The 17,137-nt window shown below is 46.9% G+C and overlaps 1 protein-coding gene across 1 annotated transcript in view; it reads right to left on the bottom strand.

Moving 5' to 3' along the window:
* The window catches only part of NPDC1 (neural proliferation, differentiation and control 1), a 45,024-nt gene extending 28,845 nt beyond the window's left edge, over positions 1-16,179 (bottom strand). The window contains exon 1 of the mRNA XM_081896622.1: positions 16,003-16,179. Coding sequence (XP_081752748.1) covers positions 16,003-16,063 — 61 coding nt within the window. The 5' untranslated portion in view covers positions 16,064-16,179. The remainder of the gene's footprint in view (positions 1-16,002) is intronic.
* Positions 16,180-17,137: the final 958 nt, after the last annotated feature.

Below are 17,137 nucleotides of genomic sequence, written 5' to 3'. Positions count from 1 at the left end.
GAGGGAGGGAATCAAATTGGCTCCAAACCAAAGGCCAGGCGGAACAACTCTGTCTTACAGGCCCTGCGGAAAGAAATCAGATCCTGCAGGGCCCTGGTCTCATGAGGCAGAGCGTTCCACCAGACCGGAGCCAGAGTTGAAAAGGCCCTGGCTCTGGTTGAAGCCAATCTGGTTGAAGAAGAAGGGGAGGGGGAAAAACATAGATAGGAAACTGAATTGTGCACCAAATGCTACGCATTACACAATATAGGCAGAAACACAATGATTACTGTTAGCAGTAATTTCATTTAATAACACACACCTTTCTGACACATTTTGAACTCAGAGCAAGCAAATCAGAAACGTTCATGTAATTAAAAACAAATTAGGTAACACACCAAGCCCTGATCCTGGTACCATTAGCTCAAAAACATTAGCCCCACTCCCTGCCACTACCGCCAAGCTTCTACATTAAATAACTTAATCTCTCCTCTTCAAATATTATATCCAGTTCATGTAAGGGGGGGGGGGTGGAGGGGGAAAATATGAGCTGTGTAGTGCTCCTAAAGCTGGAGATTTACAGTAGCTGGGAATAAACACTAAATCTCTTTCTTCCTCATCCGAAAAAGGCACCTATAGCTAAATTCACACAAGGCAGATTTAGAAGCAGATTATACTCTAATGCTCCAAAACAGGCAGGAAGAGGAGGCCCTTCCACAGATTCCCTCTTAATGAACAAGGCAAGACTGTACCCCCCCTTCATCTTTCCTGCCAGGAAAAGCCCACCCCACCCCACAAAAAAATCAGGCACTGATGTTTCCCTAAAAGCAAGGGAATCCCCTCCTATATAGTGCTGTGGGGGGCAGGGATTTGAGATCCTTTGCAGCTTTCTGACAGTACAGAACTGCACATTCTCATACCAGTCATGCAGGTTGCTGGGTGACCTTGGCCTAGCCTACCTTGAAGGGCCGTTGTGAGGATAAGATGGGGAGGAAGGAGAACTGCTTGGCAGGAAAGATGTGGGTTGCAAATAAATCTCTGTATGCTTTTATTGTGTTGTAAAATCGCTCCACAGTGCCTCATCGAAAGAAATCCCTAAATTGAATCCCTACTTGTGTGGGGGTTACATTCCAGGCCCCTGTGCGCATAACTGAAATTGTGTGAAATGGGGATCTCCCTCTAAACACCCTCTCTGCCACTCTCTCTCCAAGCAATACCAAAACCACTGTGTCCAAAATAACTAGAATTGAAGCTCTGGGGCCTGCAAAAGGCTGGAGGACAGGCAGGAACCTTGAGACTGCTGCTGCTGCTGCTGCGCCACATCAGCTGTTAGCTGGGAAGGCTGAAAAGTGTTAAAAAAGGTTCTGCTCTGCCTCCAGTCTTGTTGGGGCTTCCTTCACCCGCACCAACATCCTCTCCGGGCTCCAGGGAGAGTCTCCTTGTGAGCCACGATGACTCTCTGAATCTCTCCCTCCCTTTCTGGGTTTGAATTATTTATTTTCTGGCGCTGTGCATACACAAAGTCACACGTAAGCTGATTGCACCTAAGTGGGTGAGGAGATGCCTGTAAATAAAGTAGGGCCTGCCAGAACAAGGAAAATCAATGTTTTAAAGGAGAGAGAAAAATAGGTTGGGTCTTATAGTAATGAGGTCAGTTTACAGATTACATGAAGTCAAGATAGGGCCGCAGCCCAGTTGCAGAGCCTCTGCTTTGCATGCAAAAGCTCCCAGGTTCAGTCCCTAATGGGAATGTCGCCTGTCTGAAACCCCAGAGAGCCCCTGCTGGTCCGTGTAGTGGGTTGGGATGTCCTGGTGGTCTGCAGGCTGACCCAGGTGGGTTATTATAACAAGAGCACTACCGCCATTCAAACATATGGTAAAAGTGTATGTTTCAAGGCTGAGTCCAAGATGGAAATGTTTGGCAAAGTTACTCCCTGGTGCTGAGAAATCAAGGTGAAAAAACCACTGCTGCCCAGTTCTATGATTGTCTGACTTAAAACAGATTCCAGGGTTTGTTTGTTTTTTTAAAAAACCCAACTGGTTTACTCTTGTGCCTATTTATTACATATGGTACCCAATGGTGTATGTAATAAATAGGCACAAGAGAAAACCAATGCTGCGTGGGACAAGGGTGGTGCTGTGGGTTAAACCACAGAGTCTAGGGCTTGCCGATCAGAAGGTTGGTGGTTTGAATCCCCGTGACGGGGTGAGCACCCATTGTTCGGTCCCTGCTCCTGCCAACCTAGCAGTTCAAAAGCACGTCAAAATACAATTAGATAAATAGGTACCGCTCCGGCGGGAAGGTAAACGGCGTTTCCGTGTGCTGCTCTAGTTCGCCAGAAGCAGCTTAGTCATGCTGGCCACATGACCCAGAACCTGTCTGCAGACAAACGCCGGCTCCCTCGGCCTATAAAGCGAGATGAGCGCTGTAACCCCAGAGTCGTTTGTGACTGGACCTAACGGCCAGGGATCCCTTTTCTTTTACCTTTACCCAATGCTGTAACCTGCTCCTGTGACCTTAGGGTGAAGCACAAGACATAAATTTAAATAGGCACATAAAAGTTAATCATCATTACATCCAGCCCGGTGGACGGGTCAGTGCTCATATACCCATTTTTTAGTCTGGATCCCCACCCCTTGCACTACACACACAAAAAGAACAGACAGTTTCCCCTTCACAGTTCAAACCAGGCGCCTTCAAACTGAAAGCCAAGTCATACGCATTGTGGTTTCGCAAAGGTGCCTTCACCTTCGGCACAGCACAGATCTCCAAGGCTCAAAAACATCTTCCCCAACCTGGTGTTCTGTCGTCGTCCCCGTCCCCACACTGTTTCAGGCTACAACTCCCACCAGCCTCTGCTGGCTGAGACTGATGGGAGTCGCAGCACAAAATATCTAGCCTGGAGCACCAGCCTGGGAAAAGGCTGAGCTAAGATGCATGAGCCATGCAGAACCAGAAGATGCTTTCAGGAGGCAAACGGTGCTCAGAGGCAGCTCAGGAGCCAGGCTACAGATGCTCGCCTTCCACACACAATGAGCTGTTGTTGCGTGATTCATGCAGCCATAAACCCTGGTTCCCACCGCCACATGGGGTATCAGCAAGAGACCTAGCGCAGCCTTCTCCTCCCCTGCCAGGCCATCCAGCCCACCTCCCTCCCCACAGCAGATGCTCCTGCTGCCCAACTCCACCCACCTGTGCCTCCCTCTGGCAGGTGCTCTTGCAAAAGCCAGGCTCCTCTTCTGCGTGCAAGACAGAGAGATGCTCTATGAGGCAATCTCAGAGGCTGGAGAAAGAGCAGGGGAGAGGACAGGCAGAGAGGAAGGAGCAGCAGAAGAGAAGGTTTTAAGAAAGAGAGAGAGACCGGGAGCCTACACCTCTGTCAGCTTCCATTTGACTTGTCTTAGAAGGGTTTATTGTGGCACAGGCCTCAGAAGCACAACATGAACAAGGATGAGTGAGAGACAGGTGGTGTGGTCTAACCAGGAGCGTAACATGGGGTGGTGCCGCCAGGAGGCTGTGGCCCCAGATGCACAATTTTTGAGGGCGCACGAACCAGGAACCCCTATGCAGGTGCCTCCAGAGCAGCCCAGCCTGGTGCCCCTCTCCACCCACCCACTGGCTTTTGAGTAGCTCAGCCCACCGTTAGTCAAGGTAGGGTGCAGATGGGGACAAAAGGGATCAATTTATTAGAGGATACAAATTTCCAGCCTTCTCCTGATGGCCTATAACAGGGGTCAGCAATGTTTACTTCGCCTGGGCCGGTACACTCCAGCGGAAATCCCTCCGTGGGCTGGATCGCGTGCGCGGCCACGATTTCCGGTGTCTGCACAGACACGATTTTCAGCATCTGAGCATGCACAGATGTGATTTCCGGCACTGCGGAAATGAGTCCCCACGCCACGCTGCGCCGGTTTAGCACAGCGCACAGGGACTTGCTGAGTGGGCGGCTTGGTTTGGGGGCGGCTCGTGGGCTGGTTAAACAACCCCTGTGGGCCGCTTGTAGCCCATGGGCCTTAGGTTGCTGACCCCTGGCCTATAAGCCCCAGAGGGAGCCACTACAGCAGAGTGGGGGAGAGGCCAAAGAGGCAGAAGCTGACCCTAGGGGGAGAATCAAGGAGCTGGTGGAGCTATCTACCTTCCCTCATGATGAAGACAGCTTTTCTGATCTAGTGGGGAGAAAGCGGGCAGCCTAGGCTCCTGAAAGAAGTGGGGGCAATTTCCCTCAGCTCCAAGGGGTTTGAGATCCCCCTGAACCAGAGACACCATGCCTGTGTTTTAAAACCTCATTGTTAGGGGAACACTGTTGAAGAACGGCACATGCCTTAAAAATAAAAATACATTGATTGCCCCTTAAAAGGAAAAGTCTCAGGAGGAATGAATTTGCGCCCCCCCCCAAAAAAAAAATCTCCTCCAGATGCCAAGTATTTGAAGATGCTTCTGCTCAATTGGGTCATATAACCACCCATTCCCAAAAGCTCCCCCCTTCCCCGCCCCCTGGGATTACAGGCCTGCCCTTGAAGCACAGATGTCCAGGATGCAGAGTGCTTACAGCTCTAGCTCCAGATTAGAAACTGGGTTTTCGAAGCAGCCTTGGGAGTACTTCCAGGAAAGGCAACTCCTTAGGACAGCTTAAGGGATTATTCGAGCAGAGCCAGCCATCACCAGGTGCTATTAAGGTGGTGCTTATTTGGGGGTAAGAAGAAGGGAATCTCGGACGCAGAAGGCCTTGGGCTTGCTTTAGGTTTTTAGCAACAGGGAGTGTTAAATTTTCAACAGCCTTATCAGTGTTTCACCTTGGATGGCTACAAAAATGTCAAAATCACCACCACCACATGGAGGTACTTGACACAAAGTTTTCAAAAGGCTGGGGAAGTCCAACATCCAGGCAGCTATAAGCAGTTGCTCCTCCATCCCAAATAGATTTCCCAATACTGTACCTCAATGGAAGTGGGAAGGAAAAGGAAGAGAATTTAGGGGAGAATGACCTACACAAGGTGCTCATGGTCTGTCAAATATATGACACAGGAACAGCAGAGGCTGCCCTATGCCAATAATCCATCTACACTGACTGGCTCCCAGATATTGTTGACCTTGGGTCCCCAGATATTGTTGGACTACAATTTCTATCATCCCTAGCTAGCAAGACCAGTGGTCAGGGATGATGGGAACTGTATTCCAACAATAGCTGGGGACCCAGGGTTGAGAAAGGCTGCTAAAGAAAATCTTATCATTTGAAACCTCAAGTGGGGTGTAAGCACTATGAAGGTGGGATATAAATATTTACTTAAATGAGTCTCAACCAGCCCCCGGTAGGGTAGATCAGCATGGTTATCATTATATTACTAATGAAGATTGTAATATGTCAGGACACCTCCTGTGCTAGTATACTGAGTTTGTATGCCATGACTTCCCACTCACTGCTCATGCTCTCAACCACCATGTCAAATCAGCTCACCTAATCAAATGAGGCAGCTGCACGGGGGAAAGGGGAACAGATAGGGGAACAGATATTTTAAGAGGCATTAACTAGGCCATCCAGCTTTCACCAACCTGGTGCCTTCCAGCTGTTTTAGACTACAATTCCCATCAGCCACAGCATCATACAACCACTCTGGCTGAGGCCTTTGGGAGTTCTAGTCAAAAACATCCAGAAGGCACCAGGTTGATGGAGGCTGGGTTAGGCCTGGAATCCCCAACCTTCGGCCCTCCAGATGTTTTGGAATACAATTCCCATCATCCCAGACCACTGGTCCTGTTAGCTAGGGATCATGGGTGTTGTAGGCCAAAACATCTGGAGGGCCGCAGGGTGGGGACGCCTGGGCTAGGCTATCCTGACCAGGGTTGGGAGATGCTGCAAATTTCAAGCTTCCCCCGGGTTCTCATTTTTCCAATTTAAAGTTCAATTCTCCAGTTTATTTATTAAATTTATAAACTTCATTTACAGCAGAGCTTCCCAAACTGTATGTCACGACACACTAGTGTGCCAGCTGCAGTGTGTAGGTGTGTCGTGCGAATGCTCCCCACGCTCCTTCCTGGGCTGAAAAGGGGTTAGTTTAACCTCTGGTTTGCTAGTAAAACTGAATTACTGTGTAGCAATATGGTGCATGTCTACAAAAGCATTGTAACCAACATGAAGAGTTTGGAAAGCTATGGTTTACAACATAAAAGTTACATAGTTTGTGATTTTTTGAAAAAAAAGTGCTCATGAAAATCTATCAGCATTTTAGTGCAAATTTATTTTTATTATTATTAGGGAAGTTCTTATTATTTAATGCTGTACTGTTTTTAACACTTGATTGGGAGCCTCCCAGAGTGGCTGGGGAGACTCAGCCAGATGAGCGGGGTATAAATAAATAATAATAATAATTATCATCATCATCTCACTAATGCACACATTTGTAAAGAAACTTCCTCTAAAATAATGCATCTGCACATCATATTTACAATAAAATATGCATTTTATGGATATTTCACTATGTGCAATTCTTTTCATGTTACTTGGCTGCAGAACAGCAGTACAAAAATTGGAGAAGGGTGAACTTTGTTTCATTCTCATATCATTTCAGAATGCGTGATTTAGGTAGGTTCGCCTTTCAATGTGAACCTAATTGAATTTCTCCCCGTTCTTAATCCTGGCCACCCCCCACCCTGGCCATGCTGGTTCATAATAGGTTCAGGATTTTCCCCCTCCTTCCTTCCTACAGCCAGGGGTAGCAGAAGCAAACACACTGCAGAGGTTTAGATTAAAGGCGCTTCACTGGTCTGTATCCTTGCCCCAAAAATTTTGCATTCAGTTAACAGGAAAAAAAGTCTGGAGGAGGAAAATGAGGATCTGGCACACTTGAAAGGTAAAGCCCCACAGCTCAACAGCAGAGCCTGCCAGAAAGTATTGGGTTCAAATTCCCGGTGCCAAATGGCTGGCTGAAACACAGAGACAGTGACAGGCCAGAGACCTGGGCTGATGGGCCCATAATTCTGTTTGCCTGCAGATGTCCAGCTCAATCCTCTGCTTAAAATATCCATTTCATTTCACTTTATTATTGCAGACCCATTGTCCTATCCAAAACGAACCCAGTTTTTAAATATAATATAACAAATCAATAAAACCAAACATCCATTAAAACACAATGATACAGCAGAATGCAAAACGTCATTGAAGGAACAACAAATGCAGCAGGTCACTTATTTAAAGCTAGCTTGGCTTTAAAATGAAAGACTTCGTCATCCAGCTGAAGGTGGAAAGAGGGAGAGAGCTTGGAAGATCAAGAACAAGTTCCACAACCGCGGAGCCAACACTGAAAAAGCCTTGCTACTTCCCCCCTGCTCACCTGATGTCAGAGCAAGGACTGCAAGGCTCATCTCAAAGCCCAGGAAGAAGAGAGACACCAGAACGATGAAGAAGCTGCAACAACTCCCCAATGAGGAAAGGTCACAACATTTGGGGCTTTTTAGCTAGGGCAGTGTTGGTGAGCCTTAGAGAGCGAGTGCCCAAGCTGCAACTCAACACCCACTTAGTGGGTGCCAACATGACCGTTTAACCTGCATACTGAGATTTTAGTTTAGAAGGGGAGCCAAACGTGCTCTGTTCTGAGCATAACTTCCATTGTGAGTGCCACACACAATGGACTGACACTTCATTTGATCAAACTTACCTTTGTTGATATCTACAGGAGCCTGGCTAAAGGAACTTTAAAGACTGAATCTTCCTTTTGGGCACAATTTGAATGAGTTTTCTGTTTGTGGCTTCTGTAGTAGATCTTGTACATAGCTCTCTCGGTTTTTGGATTATTAATGTAAGATTTATAATGTAGAATGGCTTGGTAGCGTTTTGTGTGCCGCTTATGAGGTGCTTACTTTATACTGGTCTGCTCTTACTTGCAGGCAAGTAGGAGTGGGATTAGGCTGTTCTGTTAGGCAACGTTGCTGCTTGCACGGGAACAGGAGTTGGATTGGGGCTGCTCAGCTGGGGAAGTGCAGGCTCCATCACACTTTCCATTGAGGGGTTCGTGGCTGCACTCCCCTCAAGGGAGAAATTTAAAGGAGCCCCCACCTCCTCATCAGATCCCCTGCAGCCCCGTGAAGGCAGCCAGGCTGAATAGGTGCTGGGGTTGGGGAAGGTGGAGGCAGCCCGGAAGTCGCATCTGAGAGCTCCTGCACCACCTGAAGGCAGCCAGGCGCTCCTCAGCTGAGCTGCCTGATCCCGTTCCTACTTGCGTGCAAGCAGGAGTGGAGTGGAGATCTCTCAGAAGTGGAGGCTTGGTGCTTCCCAGCTGAGAGATCCCTGCTTTGCTCCTGCTTACACACAAGTAGGAGGGGCATGCAGCAGTTCAGCTGGGGAGCGCGAAGCCTCCACTCCACTTCTCACTCCTCTCCCACTGGCCCCTCAATGGACTTAGCAAAGAGATTCTGTTTCTGCAAGGTCTGGGCCCCTTCCTCCCCATCACCCTGAACCAGGTGATCAGGATACTGCAGTGCAGGGCCAAGCACAGAGGCAGCATTTGAACCACAGCCATTAATAATAACAACAACACATGTTCCTTGTCCTCAAATCGTGTCACTCACATGCAAGCCGTGGACGCATTTCTCTGGCTGCAAACCTTTGGCCTCCTGTGAAATGCTTCAGGAAAAGCAGGTTTGGCAACCCGCAATGTTCAAGTCCAGATAAGCGTAAAGAAACATCTGCCCCTGTTTCCTTATTCACAGGGAGGACTCTAAGTTATCTAGGCCAGTACCATCGAAGCAGCAGCCTGATTAAACATATATGTATATATACATATATGTATATGTATATCTAGGTTTTACGCAAAGGGCTTTAAACACTCAGAGTCGTAATAATACTTTGAAAATCACATTTCTCTGAATGTTGCAGTGATGTCCTCCAAAGAAAAAATGGGTGCAAACATGCTAAGATGACGTACCTAAAAATGGATACATTGGTGAAAAGAACATGCAGAAATGCATTATTTTACAGGAAACTGCTTGCAAAGATGTGTATATTTGTCAGCACTGCATACAAAAATGTGTTTATTAGGAGAAAGATGCAGTAAAATGCTGGTGGATGTTCACCAGGATCAGAATTTGTGAACTGCTGGGCCCTAACCCTCTTTTCGCCGGAAATGAATGAATTTACCTTATATGGTGTCCAACCACTAGTCCACCTAGTTCAGTTCTGCCCATATGAACTGGCAGTGGCTCTCTGTGGGACAAGAATCTTCCCTCAGCATAGAAGGATCACACCAGGGAGCGAACCTGGGACATTCTGCATGCCAAGCAGACACTCTGCTGCTGAGCTACAGCCCTGAAACAGATTTCCCTTCCACCCAAAATTCAACTGTTTTGAGAGCCCATTCAGTCCGCCCACAAGACTCAGCTTCATAAATCTCATTTGCTTCCTGGTCAGACCCGAGAGGATGCTAACTGGAAGATCAGGAAACAAGCAAAGAGTGCTAAAAATCAAAACACCCTTTTGAAAACTAAACTGAACATGCAGCTTATCCCTCCAGTGGAGACCGCAATCAAGCAACATATCGTACAGTTGGGAAATAAATTATTACAAGGTAGCCTGTTTATGGGAAATGGTCTCCCCAACCCCCTTTCTTCTGATATTATCCGAAGTTCTGGGTCAGGGTCAGCAAACTTTTTCAGCAGGGGGCTGGTCCACTGTCCCTCAGACCTCGTGGGGGGCCAGAATATATTTTTGCTGGGGGGGGGGGAATGAACGAATTCCTATGCCCCACAAATAACCCAGAGATGCATTTTAAATAAAAGCACACATTCTACTCATGTAAAAACATGCTGATTCCCAACTGTCTGCGGACCAGATTTAGAAGATGATTGGGCCGGATCCAGCCCCTGGGCCTTAGTTTGCCTACCCTTGTTCTAGGTCAGCCTTTCTCAACCTGTGGGTCCCCTGATGTTGTTGAACTACAACTCCCATCACCCCTAGCTAGCAAGGCCAGAGCTCAGGGATGATGGTAGTCCAAAAACATCGGGGGGCCCACAGGTTGAGAACCACTGTTCTAGGTGCTCAATTTGCACAGCATCACCATATGTCAGCCTGGTGACCTCCTGATGTTTTGGACTACGCTGGTCCTCCCTGCAAGGGGGAGTATCCTGGGAGCTGATCCTGACAGGGCAGTGCATCACTATAGCTGTTCAGAAGGTTCAGAAGCATTCTATCTGCTACAGCTGCACTCGGTGCCACCCTTGCCTGCAGATATGGCACCTTGACTCAATGGGCTGTGCCACCCAGGAATGGACAGCAAACAGACTTTCCCCACACCACCACCACACCCCTCTTAGCAGACGCCTGTGGCACAGCCCCAAAATACTGACAATACCACATCCAGGCACACAACCTTTGTTGCGCCGTCCAGTGCGGCACTAATGCAGCTGCAAGGGAAGCAGTGCTGGCAGGGAGGCGGGTGGGGAACTGACAGAAGACAACTGCAGTGCCTGGATGGACAGACCACCTAGGACAGGGATGGGGAACTCTCATCATCCCTGACCATCGGCCATCTTGGCTTCTGGGGCTGATGGGTCCAGCAACATCTGGAAACTTCCCATCCATGGCCCAGGAGATGCTTTTGAATTATGGTGCTGGAGGAGACTCTGGAGAGTCCCATGGACTGCAAGAAGATCAAACCTCTCCATTCTGAAGGAAATCAGCCCTGAGTGCTCACTGCAAGGACAGATCCTGAAGCTGAGGCTCCAAGACTTTGGCCACCTCATGAGAAGAGAAGACTCCCTGGAAAAGACCCTGATGTTGGGAAAGATGGAGGGCACAACGAGAAGGGGATGACAGAGGATGAGATGGTTGGACAGTGTTCTCGAAGCTACCAACATGAGTTTGACCAAACTGCAGGAGGCAGTGGAAGACAGGAGTGCCTGGTGTGCTCTGGTTCATGGGGTAACGAAGAATCGGACACGACTAAACGACTCAACAAGAACAACATGGCCCAGGAGAAAGGCAAGTTCAACCCTCCCACTCAGCCATGAAGCTCACTGGCTGAAACTGGGCCAATCACTCTCTGCCAGCATAAACTACCTCGCAGGGTTGCTGAGAATATGAAATCGAGACTGAGAGAAGGTGAAAAACCACGCACTTTGCCCTGAGAATCTTGGGAGCGGGGGACTGGGAATAAATGTATCAAAACACATATGAAAAGCAAATGTACTAAAAATAAACAAACCAGTAAGGCATGTCATCAGCTGTGATGTTAAAACTAGTATCTCAACTCCTTTACCCAAATCATGGTTACCAGAGTGTCCTTTCACAGGAAGTAGAATACTAATAGGCAAAATGGTTTCAAACCAGCTCAGGTTTCAAATAGTGACCTGTATATGGACGCCATTCAAATGGCCCCTTATGGGCATACCTAAAATAATGCATGCATTATTGATTAGTATTTGCAAAGTTTCCCCTCAATAAAATGTAAACAGGAGGGTCCTTTCTAAATTATCACTTTACACTGCACCAACATGCACTTCCTGCATGTAGAAATATCACATAAAGGAGTGGGAAAGAAATATTATCTTCCCTGATGAACTAGCTTTCTATAAGCATGGACTTTTTAAAAAAGGAACGAACACAATTGCTCTTCTGAAGTGGTTCAGGCCATTAAAGACTCTTATTCTGAATGTGTGATTTAGTACATGGACACAGGTGTAAAACCAAGCCATTAAGCTACAGTCTTATCAATTACTGTGCAATGGAATGGAAGTGGGTGGAGAATAGATGCGTCCCAGATATGCTCTGCCAAACGCCTTCAAGCTAAGGAAGGCGATACCTATTTAGCTGCCCAAGAATAATTATGTTAATATCTCTAACTCGTCATTTTCAAAACTGATTTAGGGCTGGCAAAGTGTCATCAAGATATGACCAGCTCTGCATGCATTTTGCTCCACTGAATCTGAGTGACTTCTGAGACTATTTTTGCTTGGAACCTGGAATTAGAACACCAAATCTGCACAATGCTTAACTTGGGGCTAAATTCTCCAGAGCGTTTTCACAATGACAAACCCCCACAGCTGAGGTCTCAGTGGACATCTGCGCAGCCCTGTTCAGCTGGGGCTCCACTTTCCCCTGCTCCTGCATTGCAGAATTGGACCCTCTGGGTGCCTTCCAACTATTAGGATTCTAAGGACCCTTTAATCAGTCAATTCCCATATAGCACCTGGCCACAATCTGGCTCTTAATTGATGGTTTGAAATCCCACCAATTCCTTGCTTGCTTGTTTTTTAATTGCATTTTCAGCTTTCACTTTTAAAAGACAAATAAAGTTGCAAGGTCCTGTCCCTCATCACCAGCAAATATAATAATTAAAAATATGTGGAGGTACCTGGCAAAACCTCAAGAGCAAGAGGGGAACTGAGAAGGGTTACCTGCTGTGTGTGTGTGTGTGTGTGTGTGTGTGTGCGAGAGAGAGAGAGAGAGAGAGAGAGAGAGAGAGAGAGAGAGAGAGAGAGAGAGAGAGAGACTTATCCCATCTCTCTCTTCCCCATGACAGTCAATAAATTAGGCAAAACAAATTTGCATATTTTTTGCCAATCACAGAATTCAGTTTCTCTTGGCACATAATTCTTTGCATAGAGGATAGGCAGCCCTGGATGCATGCCAACAAGTCAATGATTCCCGCCCCCCCCTCACTTTTTGCCAAACTGTCAGTTAAAGCAATTTAATTCCTGCTTGCAAAGCGTGTTTAAAATAGCAAAGTGGGGGACAATCCCCCCTCCCCCATTTCCCTTATGGTGTAAGCCAGCAGTGACTATGGGAAGAGGGATTGTTTGCTAAATCACTTTAAGAATTCTAGTTCAGTGAGGGGAATATAGTGGGCTCCTAACAATCTTCAGCACCTTTAAACTACACTTCCAATAATTCTTTGCAGGAAGCCATGACTCTTTAATGTACTATCGTATTTATTTATTGCACGCACATACTCATTCCACCTTTACTCCAAGGAGCTCAGGTTGGTGTACATGGTTCTCCCCATCCTCATGGTGCAGCTGAGAGGAACTGACTGGCCCAAGGTCATCCACTAAGCTTCATGGTTGAGTCACAGTCCAGCGGTCTAACCACTACTCCACACTGCTTTAAATGCCCTGACTGTATGGTGTGACCAGGGCCAGAGTTGCAAGAGAGCAACTCCAAATTTTAGCACAGCAGCTCTTCTTAATTTTGCACCGTGCCAGGCCAACAACAGCTTTGTTCAAAATTACGTGCTTCAATGATGCAAAGATGGCCCCAGCATTATTATGAAGGCCAAACACCCAAGAGGACACCTAAAACATTTGCTCTAAACTGTCTTCCACACCCACTGCCTGAATGCCTCACAGAGTTGAGCAGTGCACCCACAATTTAGGGGCTGTCCTGAAGTAGAGGGCATTATATCTTGCGCTGCCCCTTATATAATGAAGCAAGAGAACGATTTTTAGCACATATAAGGACAAGGTCTCCTGGCCGGAATCCCTCTGACATGATTTTATATCTCCTCGCAGACACAGCTAAGTATGTGACCTGGCGTGTAGAACTCTTTGCAATTGCCGCTAGGAAAATTAGAGCAAATTATATAGCCAAGGTAGCCACCAACTGTAAAGGAGATGAATTTATTTGACCCTGTCTACATCAAGCTATATTCTATCTTTATCACCAAACTCCGAATATAATTGCACATTGTATTAATTAACATTATTTTTTAATATGTTAGTGGCCATGTGATACCTTTAGCTTATAAATTCTATTGTTTAATGTCTTAACTTGTATATTAAGGTACTTTTATAGCTCTGTTTAGAGTAGGTAATGTCTTGATAATATAAATGTTTTAAGTTTTTTGTATCAATCCAGTATATTTTCTTTTAATTGTTGAATGATTCTGTGTACATTGTGGCAGCCTTTGGCTATGTGCAATAAAACTGAATGAGTGAATGACTGACTGGCCTGAATGCCTCATAGAGTTGAGCAGTACATCCACAATTTCTATCACAGAGAAGGGCCGCTGCAAGATTCTAGCATCCTGCCGCCCCTCTTGAGATAATGCTTTCTAGCCACTTCAGGTAAAAGTCAAGATGTGTCAATCCATTGACTGAGGAAAGTCAAGAGCTGTGCAGCTATCTGAAGAGAGCGGCAGCTTCCTCGAGTAAAGGTAGCAGACAGTTCACAAAGTCCACACACCCAAACAGCTGAAGGGTGGAAGTTTATTGCATCTCTTACACAACAACTTCCACACAGTGAGAAAGGAATTCATTAAATTTTCACAGTCAAGAACAATCAGTCACCCACCAAAGAGGATGCAGACTGCAACCCTGGCCGATTTACTGCTCTGACTCCACCTCCTTCCAATCACGCCAAGTCTCTTCAAGGGGTCTAAATGGCTGATTCTGCCACACCAGTGCAATGATGGTGACAGTGGACCTCCCTTAGAGGATGCTGCCCTCTGTCTCTCTGCAGGAGCCTTTGCTGCGGATCAGTAACTCATGCAGATGAACAGCATGTAGCCTCTTCCAAAGGTTGGGCAACCCTAATCCTGACACACTACTGGGAACGCAGGAAGCATCTCTGCTATCGGGGCATTCTGGCAATCAATCAATCAATCAATCAATCAATCAATCAAGGGGCTTTGTGTCTTGTGTGATGTGTCCAAGGTTGTATTCATGAGAGTCAGAAGTTGCAAAACAAGCTCAGGTGCCAGGAGGCTGAGTGTGCAGGTGGTGCCTTTGCCAATCTAGTGCTCTATGGGTCTGTTGGACAACAACTCCCATCAGGCTTATGCTGGTTTGTGGTGCAAAACATCTGGAGGTGCCCCAGATTAGAAAGGACTGCTATGCTGCAGCATTTGCAACACAGACAAAGGGGTCTGATTCCTTACCAAGATTAAATGGTAAATTAGCAACAACCAAAAAGCTACCTGCCCATTATGCACAAGAAGAAAAGAGGCCCTCTTTTCCAGAATCTATTTCTTTACTGGATGACACATGGGTTTAGGCGCTCGTCCATCAGAGTGGGAAGGAATGAAGCCTTTCTCCTTTAGTGAACACCAACGGGTGGGGTGGGGGCAGGGTGTGAAATCCACCACTAAGCAGGAGCTTATGCTCCAAGGCCACACATGCAAGTCACATCAATCGAGAAGTAAGGCACAATAAGAGAACTCACGTTAAAAACAACACCAAGGAAACAGCCTTGAGGCCACATATCAGTACAGTGGTACCTCGGGTTACATACCCTTCAGGTTACAGACTCTGCTAACCTAGAAATGGGACCTTGGGTTAAGAACTTTGCTTCAGGATGAGAACAGAAATCGCGTGGCGGCAGCAGGAGGCCCCATTAGCTAAAGCGATACCACAGGTTAAGAACAGTTTCAGGTTAAGAATGGACCTCCGGAACAAATTAAGTACGTAACCAGAGGTACGACTGTACTGTACTGTATAACTTTGGCAGGAGCTATCCAGTCCTGCAGCTAAACTCCCAGCCCCTAATATAAGCCAGTCCATCTCAATAAGAACTGCCAACGGTGGAATACCCCCCCAAGCCCCCACTAACAACAAAGTGCATAAATGGCAGCACATAACTAAGAGGAAATTATTCGGGCAGGGTGGGGTCAGCCAGACAGATTCAGGGTTGGATAGAAGGGAGGGGGAGAGAATTAAAGCTTCGGAATAGAATCATTAGGAAAATAAAGCGGGGGGGGTCATGAAGGAAATGCGGGGAGGAATTGGATTGAACCCTAGTAAGAGAAATGTTAGGAAAGGACGGGTGGGGATGGGGCGTATCTAAAGAAGAACAAGGGGTGTGGAGGGGGGCGAAGGACAAAGTGAACTGGGGCGAAGAGGAAGGTTGGGGGGGTTATTCTGGCTAGGGGGAAAAGTAATGGTGGGGGAGATTAGGACTGAAGAGAAAATCCAGGAGGAGATGGGTGCAGGGGGGGGGACACAGCGACCGGGAGGAGAGAAAGCCCGCAGGCGGGGGAGGCCCAGAGAGAGAGAGAGAGAGAGAGAGAGAGAGAGACCCAGAGGGGGAGGGGGCTTACTGAGGAGGCCCCAGGCGAGGGGCGTCAGGAGCAGCAGGCGGAGGAAGGGAGCGGCGCTCATCCTTCAGCGGCTGGCCCGGCGGAGCATCGCGGCGACGGTGGCGGCGGCTGCTTGGCGATGCGGCACAGGGGAGCCGAGGGAGCAGCGCTGCGCTGGCATGAGCAAAGCAGAGCCCGGGCGGGGCCAGCCGGCGGGGAGAGGGCGGGCGCGCGCGAGGGACCAATGGCAGCCCTCCTTTGGTCAGCAGGCTTCGCCCCGCGCCGCCCACCTGGCCGTAGCCGCGAGTGGCCGCAGGTGCAACCGGGCTTCGCAATCGCCCCGGGACGCAGGAGGGAAAGGGCGAGGCGGGTGCCGAGCGCAGCGCGCAAAGCTCCGCCCACGCCGCCTCCACCTGGCCGCGCCGGTGGCGCTTAAGCCCCGGGACATGTTTTTTTTTTATGTTTGGCCAATAATATCAAAGCATACTCTAGTAGTACTGATGAAAAAAAGAAATACTCTCGCCGTTATTTCATAGTTATTGATGATTGTCAGTTGCGTAATACTAAACCATGATCTGTTATTATTTTTATTAGTAGTAGTAGTCATTAATACTATACACTAAATACCCCCACGACTTTTTTTATTGCTATTAATGCTGATGGGTTTATTTAATACTAAAACATCTTAGTTATTATTAGCCATAAATAATAAAAATGAAATACTCTCCTTACCATTTTACAGTTAATTATTAATTGGTTGGTTAATAGTCATACTCTCTTATTATTATTATTATTAGTCACTGATAATAAAAAAGAAATACTCCCCAAACTTACAGCGATTAATAATTATTGCTGCTATTATTAGCCATGAATAATAAGAATCAATTTTCTGCTTACTATTTTATTGTTATTAATGATTATTGGTTTATTTAATACTACAGCATGCACTGTTGTTATTATTAGTCATTAGCAATAAAAATGAAATACTCTAATTATTATTCTGTTGTTAATGATTATTCTGTTGTTAATGATTATTGGTTGATTAATATTGAAGCATGTCCCATAATTATTATTATTAATCATTGTTATTAATGATTCAGATGCTTAAAAATTAGTATATTACAGAGTACCTAATAACGCAATTCTATTCATGTCC

Source organism: Podarcis melisellensis (genome assembly GCF_964234715.1).
Source record: "Podarcis melisellensis genome assembly, chromosome: Z".
NCBI lineage: Eukaryota > Metazoa > Chordata > Lepidosauria > Squamata > Lacertidae > Podarcis > Podarcis melisellensis.
Note: the sequence above shows the minus strand (reverse complement) of the source record. Positions and strands in the feature narration are given on the sequence as shown.